The sequence below is a fragment of the Durio zibethinus genome, chromosome 17, assembly GCF_047325235.1.
Source record: "Durio zibethinus cultivar Kanyao isolate XHJ-2024 chromosome 17, ASM4732523v1, whole genome shotgun sequence".
Taxonomy (NCBI): domain Eukaryota; kingdom Viridiplantae; phylum Streptophyta; class Magnoliopsida; order Malvales; family Malvaceae; genus Durio; species Durio zibethinus.
The window spans coordinates 73,524-84,664 of NC_143178.1; the positions used below are offsets into that span (position 1 = coordinate 73,524).

The following is an 11,141-nucleotide window of genomic DNA, read 5'->3' on the forward strand; positions in this document are numbered from 1 at the left end:
AACTTTTTTTCATTTTGTATTTGTTTGCTAAAAGTGATGAATTTTTTCAAAGCCTCATTCTTTGAATGCAAAAAGAAAACCTATGTGAATCTAGTAAAATCATCAACAATAACAAACCCATATTGTTTTCCACCAAGACTTATTGTTCTAGTAGGGCTAAAAAGATCAATATGGAGTAGTTAAAGAGGTCTAGTAGTTGAAATGCAATTCTTAGGTTTGAAAGAAGTTATTCTATATTTTCCTTGAGCACATGCATCACAAACCTTGTCATTTTCATATTTCAACTTTGGCAAACCAACAACCAAATCATTTTGAGAAATTTTTGAAATTACATGCATACTTGCATGTCCAAGCCTCCTATGCCAAATCCAACTCTTATTTTCTTTTTGAGCCATAAAGCAAAAATTTTTAGAAGATAGGTAATTTAGATGCACTACATAAATATTTTCTTAACGATGTTTAACAAAAACAAGTTTGTTAGTTTTGATATCAATTACTTGATAGCACATGGATTCAAACACAACCCTAAATACTTTATCACACAATTGACTAATGCTAACCAAGTTATGCTTAAGTCCTTTCACAAGTAAAACATTTTCAATATTAGTAGAGGAATTGTTACCAATTGAGCCAATCCCTTGAATTTGGCCTTTAGAGTTGTCACCAAATGTAACATCTCCTCCACTTTTAGTTTTTTAAAAAGAGTTTTATCCCCAGTCATGTGTTTTGAGCATCCACTGTCAAAGTACCATGGATTGTTTTTGCTTGAATTGACTTTGTAGCAATGCTCATCCACCTACAAAAACATAATTAAATTTTTATTTTGGGTACCTAAATTTTCTTGGGTCCTTGAATGTTAGTACTAACAATTTTTGTGCCTTTTAGAATCCACTTCATTTTAGTAATCTCATCTTGAGATGTGCTAACTCCTTTTGGAATCCATACTCTCCTAATGAGCTTACCTCTATAAGAGATTTTCTTCAAGGGACAATATTATATTGAATGACCCAATTTGTGACAATGTGCACATATGCTGGATGAATCATTTGGCTTAACAAGGAAATTCTTTAAATGAGTTTCTTTGTTGCCACCATTATAACCTAGTCCATCTTTGTCAAAGAAAGCTTTTTGTGTTTCAAGCTTGTCATTAAGCTTTTGATGTCCCATATAAAATCTAGAAAATGAATTGTGCAAATTTTCATTTTTCTTAGTTAAGTCATTGACATTCGATTCCAAGAGCTCAACTTTCTTTTCTATGTCTTCTTTTGCTTTAGTCAATGATTCATTTTTTAGTTTCAATTTAGAGACCATTTTCTTATATTTCATGCTCATGTTCTCAAATTCTATAGCTAACTCATCATAGGCATCTTGTAGTTCATCAAATGTGTATGAATTTAAATTACATGAACTAGAAGTTACCTTGGACTCATCAAGAGCCATGAGACATAGATTGGCTACTTGGCCTTCATTTAATTCATCATTAAAGAAGTCATTATCACTCCATGTTGCTACCGTAGCTTTTTTTTTTTGCTTTGTCATATTTTGGTTTTTCCACAAAGGACAATCAAATTTAATGTGATCGGGTTTGTTGTATTCATAGCAAATAATTTGGTCTCTTTCTCTTCTACTTGATTCCCCTTTAGTCATCTCCCTTTGTGGTCTTCTTCTGTTGGAAAACTTGTTCATCCATATGAAATTTTTGAATCTCTTTGCAAACATGACCATTTCTTCATCTTCATCATTTTTCTCTTGTCCAAAATTTTCTTCTTCTTCTTGAAAGGTAGATTTAAGAGCAATGCCACTTTTTTTGATTGGCTCTTGTCCCCTTTTGATTTTCATTTCATAGGTGAGGAGAAAGCCCATTAGTTCATCCAAAAAGAGTGTGTGAGGATCTTTGGACTCTTCAATGGCTGTCACTTTGACTTCCCAACTCTTAGGTAGATTGTTAAGAATTTTTTTCACCATTTCCACATTTGAGTATGTCTTGCCAAAAGCCTTTAAACCATTAATGATGTTGGTGAAGCGATTTGACATCTCACTAATAGTTTCATCTGGTTTCATCTTGAATAGCTCATAATCGTGAATGAGCATGCCAATTTTTATTTTCTTCACTTGATTGGTACCTTCATAAGTAACAGCTAGCTTATCCCAAATTTTCTTTGCATTTTCACACAAAGAAACTCTATTATACTCACTTGGCCCCAATGCACAAAAAAGTGTATGTATTGCTTTGGCATTGAGTTGAGCCATCTTCATGTCATTACCATCCCATTCACTTTCTAGATTGATCACCTCCCTACCATCCACTATCTTTATTGGAATTTGAGGACCATTAACAATGACCCTCCAGACTTCATAATCATTAGCTTGAATGAACAACCTCATCCTAGTCTTCCATTAAGAGTAGTTGTCACTAGCAAAGAGAGGGGGTCTTACAATTGAATGCCCTTCACTTTTAAGAGATGTTGCAACTATTTCATTTGTCATGAGACACACCTCTTGTTGGCCAGTATAGTTGTTATAGCTTGAAGATGGTTCTTTCATACTGATTACCATATTTTTTAAGCCATTTTCAAGATCACTCTTGGGCTATTAAACCTAGAAAAATAGTACTAGCTCTGATACCAATTGTTAGTTCAAAGATTTGGAATAAACCAAGAGGGGGGTGTGAATTGGTTTTAATAAATTTTTGAAAAACAGTATTCAATAAGCATAAATTTTGCTAAACAATTAAACACAATAATTGAAAGTAAATGAGAGATAGGGATAGAGAATATAACACCAAGATTTATAGAGGTTCAATCCTTTTTTAGGCACCTACATCCTCTCTCTTAGCCTCTCTTACCAAGGAGTTCAATCCATTATAAATGTTGAAGATTACAACCAAGCTTCTCTAAGCTTTACAAACTCAACACAATATACTCTTAAGGGTTATCCTCCTCTTTAAGCTCACAAACTCACAATACAGAGATATGAAGTGTTTTGCAAACTCTAAAAACCTTTCAAAGGTTGGGTGTTTGCTAATTTGAAGTACACAATGGTATAGACAACAAAATAGAGAAAAAATGATATGAATTCTGCACTTTTCTAACTTGGAATAGCTTTGAATGCTTGAGTAAATTGGTAGGTAAATGGCAATAAGTTTCCTTGGCTCTTGTTGCACTTGGTCTGCAGTGTAATGCTTGATTTATAGTTAGGAAGCAGTTATGTAGACAAAAAAAAAGTCGTTGGGAGTTGTTAGCCTTCAGGGGATCGATCCCTTGTCATAAGGGATCGATTGGTTCATATTGGAGAAGGCTCAATTTTGTGCCTAATTTACCATACCTGATCGATCCCTTTAAGAGGGGATCGATCCCTTTTCTGGGTTTTCGAACTGGGGAACATTCTGTCTAAGCAACCGATCGATCCCTTTTAAGAGGGGATCGATCCCTTTTCTGGGTTTTTGAACTTGGGAAGCATTCTGTCTGAGCAACGGATCGATCCCTTTAAGAGGGGATCGATCCCTTTAAGAGGGGATCGATCCCTTACCTTAGATGATTGATCCTCTATGTGATGGGATCGATCCATTTTCTGGAAAATTGCACGATACAAATCTTTTGTATGAAAAAGTGATCGATCCTTTGAATAAGGGAATCGATCCGTTCAGCTTGAAACCCTAACCAATCAAACCCTATAGAGAGGGGATTGATTAGTTTTTGCCAAATCTTGAGAACTTCCAATTCTGGTTGAAAACAGGATCGATCCGTTTTGCTAGGGATCGATCCCTTCTATCAAAACTTGTATAAATCATTTTTTGTTCCAAGAATTTGAGTTGTTTTCGTTCTTAAATGAATTTTGGCAAGATAGAAGGGTGGAAAAATGTTCAATTTAAGCTTAGACAAGATTGAAACAAGTTTGACAAATTTTTATTTTGTCAAATCAAAACTCTTAATCAATTCAAGGCCAACATTTTGCTTATTAATTGTCTTAATATTAATAAATTTGTATTATTTTATTTGACATAAGCTTAGATGAACAGAAAAAAATTCTTTTATGACAAAATAAAAGGTTATAGCTATTTCAAATAGATAATTATTCAATCAGTCCTAATTATTTAAATTTGTTTAGTAAACAGAGTCATTTTTTAAATCTATTTATTATTAATTTTTAGATTATTAATAAATTAGTATTATTTTATTTTGAATAAGCTTATATGATCTGAAACATTTTTTTTATTACAAAACAAAAGGTCATAACGATTTAAAATAGATAATTATTCAAATTGTCATGATTATTTGATCTAGTGTGGTAAACATATTTATTTTTAAAATTTCTTACTTATTAATTGTCAAAATATTAATAAATTAGTATTATTTTAATCCAAATAAGCTTGTATGAATGAAAACAATTGTTTTATAACAGAGCAAAAAGTCATAATGATTTGAAATAAATAATTGCTCAAATAGACATAGCAATTTGAACTAGTTTGATACATAGATTTATTTTTTAAATCACTTATTAATTTTTGAAATATTAATAGATTAATATTACTTTATTTTGAATAAGCTTATATGAACAAAAACATTTGTTTTATGACAAAACAAAAAGTAATAATGATTTGAAATATATAATTGTTCAAATAGTATAATTATTTGAACTAGTTAGGTAAACATAATTATTTTTTAAATCTCTTACTTATTAATTTTTTAACTATAAATAAATTCATTTTATCTTATTCTGAATAAGCTAGTGTTAATTGAGAAAATTCTTCTATGACAAGACAAAAGGTCATAACAATTTGAATTAGATAATTGTTCATATAGTCTTAACTATTTGAATTGGTTTAGCAAACAAATTTATTTTTTAAATCCCTTAATTATTAATTTTTGGAATATTATTTGATTAGTATTTTTTTTATTTTCAATAAGCTTGTATGAATAGAAATAATTATTTTTTGATATAACAAAAGGTTATAATGATTTGAAGTATAGAATTGTTCGAATAGTCATAACTATTTGAACTGGTTCAGTAGATAGATTCATTTTTTAAATCTCTTATTAATTTTTGAAAGATTAATAAATTATTATTATTTTATTCTAAATAAGCTTGTATTATCAAAAACAATTGTTATATGACCAAACAAAAGGTGATAACAATTTAAAATAGATAATTGTTGAAATGACCATAATTATTTGAACTAATTCAATGATAGATTCACTTTTTAAGTCACTTATTAATTTTTGGAATATTAATAAATTAGAATTATTTTATTTCAAATAAGCTTGTATGAACTAAAACAATTATTTATAACAAAACAAAAGGTCATAACGATTTTAAATAGACAGTTGTTCAAATAGTCATAATTATCTAAATTTGTTCGGTAAACAAATTTATTTTTTTAAACTCTTGCTTATTAATTTTTTTTTATTTTGGATAACTTTTATGAATTGAAACAATTGTTTTCTGTTAAACCAAAAGGTATAATGATTTTATATAAATAATTGTTCAAATAGTCATAACTATTTAAACTTGTTTGGTAAACAAATTAATTTTTTCAAATCTTTTGCTTATTAATTTTCCAAATGTTCATAAATTTGGATTATTTTATTCTAAATAAGCTTGTAAGACATGAAACAAATATTTTATGACTAAACAAAAGGTTTGAACGATTTGAAATAGATAATTATTCGAATTATTTTAATTATTTAAACTGGTTTAGCAAACACATTTATTTTTTAAATCTCATATTAATTTTTAGAATCTTATTAAATTTGTATTATTTTTAACTAAATAAGCTTTTATGATTAAAAACAATTGTTTTATGAAAAAACAAAGATTTTAACGATTTGAGATTGATAATTGTTCAAATATTCATAATTATTTGAACTGGTTTGCTAAACAGATTTATTGTTTAAATCTATTATCTATTAATTTTTGAAATATCAATCAATTAGTATTATTTTATTTCAAATAAGCTTGTATGATAAAAAGAACAATTATTTTATGACAAAATAAAAAATCATAATGATTTGAAATAGATAATTATTCAAATGGCCATAATTATTTTAACTGAACTTGATTGATAAATATATTTAGTTTTTAAATCTCTTACTTATTAATTTTTGAAATATTAATAAATTAGATTTATGTTATTCTGAGTTAGCTTGTACAATAGAAATAATTATTTTGTAACAAAACAAAAGGTTATAACGCTTTGAAATAGATAACTATTCAAACAGTTATAACTATTTATACTGGTCAGTCCAACAAATTCATTTTTTAAATTCGTTACTTATTAATTTTTAGGATATTAACAAATTAGCATTACTTTATTTGGAATAATATTGTATCAATAGAAACAACTATTTTATGACAAAACAAATAGTTATAATGATTTGAAATAAATAATTGTTCAAATTGTTAAAACGATTTGAATTGGTTTGACAAATAGATTTACTTTCTAAATCTATTATTAATTTTTAAAATATTAATAAATTAATATTATTTTATTTTGAACAAACTTATATGAACAAAAACATTTATTTTATGACAAAACAAAATGTCATGACGGTTTAAAATAGATAATTATTCATATAGCCTTAACTATTTGAATTGGTTTGGCAAAAATATTTATTTTTTAAATCTCTTAGTTATTAATTTTTATAATATTATTAGATTAGTATTATTGTATTCCAAACAAGCTGTATGAACATAAATAACTATTTTATGATATAACAAAAGATTATAACGATTTAAAATATATAATTGTTCAAATAGTTATAACTTTTTGAACAGTTCGGTAAGCATATTTATCTTTTAAATCTCCTACTTATTAATTTTTGAAATATTAATAAATTAGTATTATTTTATTTAAAACAAGCTCGTGTGATGAAAAACATTTTTTTTATGACAAAACAAAAGATCATAAATATATTTAAAATAGATAATTATTCAAATGGCAATAATTATTTGAACTGATTCAATAAACTTATTGATTTTTTAAATCTCCAACTTCTCAATTTTTGAAATATTAATAAAGTAATATTATTTTATTTTAGATAAGCTTTTATGAACTGAAATAATTATTTTATGATAAAACAAAAGGTCATAACGATTTTAAATAGATAATTGCTCGAATAGTCATAACTATTTGAATTTGTTCGGTAACAAATTTATTTTTTAAAACTTCTTATTAATTTTTTGAATGTTAATAAAAGAGTATTATTTTATTTCAAATAAGCATGTATGAACTGAAATAATTTTTTTATTACTAAACAAAAGGTCATAATGATTTGAAATAGATAATTGTTTTAATAGTCTTAACTATTTGAACTGGTTCAATAAACACATTGATTTTTTAAATCTCTTACTTATTAATTTTTAAAATATTATTAGTTTAGCAATATTTTACTCCAAATAAACTTGTATAAATAGAAATAATTATTTTATGACAAAATGAAGATCATAGCGATTTGAGATAGATAATTGTTCAAATAGTCATAACTATTTGAAATGATTTTGCAAACAAATTTAGTTTTTAAATCTGTTATTAATTTTTGAAATATTAATAAATTAATATTATTTTATTTTGAATAATTTTGCATGAATAAAAACAATTATTTTATGACAAAATAAAATTTCATAATGATTTGAAATAGATAATAGTTTAAATGGACATGATTGTTTAAACTTATTTGGTAAACATATTTATTATTTAAATCTCCAAATTATTAATTTTTAGAATATTAATAAATTAAAATTATTTTATTTCAAATAAACTAGTATGAATAGAAGCAATTGGTTTATGAGAAAACAAAAGATTATAACAATTTGAAATAAATAATTGTTTAAATAGTCAAAACTATTTGAACTAGCTTAGAAAACAAATTTATTTTTAAATTTTTTACTTATTAATTTTTGAAATTTTAATAAATTAGTCTTATTTTATTCCAATGAAGCTTTTATGAATAGAAACAATGGGTTTATGACAAAATAAGAGTTAATAATGATTTGAAATAGATAATTGTTCAAATAGTCATAACTATTTGAACTATTCAGAAAACATATTTATTTTCAAAATTTTTACTTATTAATTTTTGAAATATTAATAAATTTAAATTATTTTATTCAAAATAAACTTGCATGAATAGAATCAATTGTTTTATGACAAAACAAAAAGTCATAATGTTGTAAACTAGATAATTCTTCAGATAGTCATAACTATTTGAACTTTTTGGTAAATAGATACTTTTTTTAATTCTCTTATGGTAAATAGATTCTTTTTTTAATTCTCTTACTCATTAATTTTTGGAATATTAATAAATTAGTATTATTTTAGTTCAAACATACTTATAAGAACTAAAACAATTGTTTTATTATAAAAGAAAAGGTCATTGTGATTTGAAATAGATAATTATTAAAAGAGTCATGACTATTTGAACTTGTTTAGTAAACATATTTATTTTTTAAAATCTTTTACTTATTAATTGTCAAAATATTATTAAATTAGTATTATTTTAATCTGAATAAACTTGTATGAATAGAAACAATTGTTTTATGACAAAACAAAAGGTCTTAACAAGTTGAAATAAATAATTGCACAAATAATCATAACGATTTGAACTTATTCAGTAAATAGATTTATTTTTTAAATCTTTTACTTATTAATTGTCTTAATATTAATAAATTTGTATTATTTTATTTGAAATAAGCTTGTATGAACTGAAACAATTGTTTTATGACAAAACAAAAGGTAGAATGATTTGAAAAGATAATTGTTCATATAGTCTTAATTGTTTGAATTGCTTCAGTAAATAGATTAATTTTTTAAATCTCTTAGTTATTAATTTTTGGAATATTAATAAATTGGTATTATTTTATTCTAAACAAGTTTATATGAACTAAAACAATTATTTTATAACAAAAAAAAAGGTTATAACAATTTAAAATAGATAATTATTCAAATAGGAATTGGTTCGGTAAACAGATTTATTTTTTAAATCTCTTACTTATTAATTATTAAAATATTAATAAATTAATATTATTTTATTTCAAATAGGCTTGTATGATGAAAAACAATTGTTTATAATAAAACAAATGTTCGTAACGATTTGAAATAGATAATTGTTCAAATAGCCAAAATTATTTGAACCAATTTGATAAACTAAATTATTTTTTAAATCTCTAACTTATCAAATTTTGAAATATTATTAAAGTAATATTATTCTATTTTGGATAAGCTTTTATGAAATGAAACAATTGTTTTATGATAAAATAAAAGGTCATATTTATTTTAAATAGATAATTGTTCAAATAACCATAACTATTTGAACTTGTTCGATAAACAGATTTATTTTTTAAAATTTGTTATTTATTAATTTTTTGAATGTTAATAAATTAGTATTATTTTATTTTGAATAAGCATGTATGAACTGAAAAAATTATGTTATGACTAAACAAAAGGTCAAAATGATTTGAAATAGATAATTGTTCTAATTATTTGAACTAGTTTAGCAAACACATGTATTTTTTAAATCTCTTATTAATTTTTAGAATATTATTAATTTAGCAATATTTTATTTCGAATAAGCTTGCATGAATATAAACAATTATTTTATGATAAAATAAAGATTATAATGATTTGAGATAGATAATTGTTCACATACTGATAACGAATAGAATTGGTTCGATAAATAGATTTTATTTTTAAATCTCTTATTAATTTGTTGGAATATTAATAAATTGGTATTATTTTATTTTGAATAATTTTGTATAAATAGAAACAATTGTTTTATGACAAAATATAATGTCATAACGATTTGAAATAGATAATAGCTCAAATGGATATAACTATTTGAACTTGTATGGTGAACAAATTTATTTTTTAAATCTCTAACTTATAAATTTTTGGAATATGAATAAATTAGTATTATTTTATTTTGAATAAACTTATATGAATAGAAGCAATTGTTTTATGACAAAACAAAAGATCATAGTAATTTGGAATAAATAATTATTCAAATAGTTATAACTATTTGAACTCACTTAGTGAACAGATTTATTTTTTAAATCTTTTACTTCTTAACTTTTAGAATTTTAATAAATTAGTATTATTTTATTCCAAATAAGCTTTTATGAACAAAAACAATTGGTTTATGACAAAACAAAAGGTCATAACGATTTAAAATAGATAATTATTCAAATAATCATAACTATTTAAACATTTTTAGAAAACATATTTATTTTTAAAATTTTGACTTATTAAATTTTCAAATATAAATATATTTATATTAGTTTATTCAAAATAAGCTTGCATGAACATAACTAATTATTTTATGACAAAACAAAATGTCATAATATTTTGAAATAGATAATCGTTAAGATAGTCATAACTATTTAAATATGTTCAGTAAACAAATTCATTTTTTAATTCTCTTACTCATTAATTTTTGAAATATTAATAAATTAGTATTATTTTATTTCAAATATATTTATATGAACTGAAACAATTTTTTTATTACAAAATAAAAGATCACAATAATTTAATAGATAATTATTCAAATAGTCAGGACTATTTGAACTTATTCGAAAAACATATTTATTTCTTAAATCTTTTACTTGTTAATTGTCTTTATATTAATAAATTTATATTATTTTATTCAAAATAAACTTGTATGAACAAAAAAAATCATTTTACGACAAAACAAAAGGTTATAGCAATTTCAAAAAGATAATTGTTGAAATAGTATAATTATTTAAACTTGTTTGACAAACAAAATCATGTTTTAAATCTCTTAATTATTAATTTTTGTAATATTAATAACTTAGTATTATTTTATTTCGAATAAACTTATATGAACTAAAATAATTTTTTTATGACAAAACAAAAGGTCATAACGATTTGAAAAAAATAATAATTCAAATAATCATGATTATTTGACCTAGTTCAATAAACATATTTATTTTTTAAAATTTTTACTTATTAATTGTTGAGTATTATTTTAATCCAATAGGCTTGTATAAACAGAAACAATTATTTTAGAACAAAAAAAAAGTCATAATGATTTAAAATAAATAATTACTTCATAATTATTAGAGCTCATTTGATAAATGGATTTATTTTTTAAATTTCTTATTAATTTTGGAAATATTAATAGATTAGT

General features: G+C 23.6%; 1 protein-coding gene across 1 annotated transcript; it reads right to left on the minus strand.

Moving 5' to 3' along the window:
• Nucleotides 1–717: 717 nt before the first annotated feature.
• LOC149513911 (uncharacterized) lies at nucleotides 718–2,385 on the minus strand. Its single transcript, XM_089746778.1, has 2 exons — nucleotides 1,901–2,385; nucleotides 718–796 (listed from the first exon to the last, which is right to left on the minus strand). The coding sequence occupies exons 1-2, from the start codon at nucleotides 2,383–2,385 to the stop codon at nucleotides 718–720; spliced, it is 564 nt and encodes a 187-aa protein (XP_089602904.1).
• Nucleotides 2,386–11,141: the final 8,756 nt, after the last annotated feature.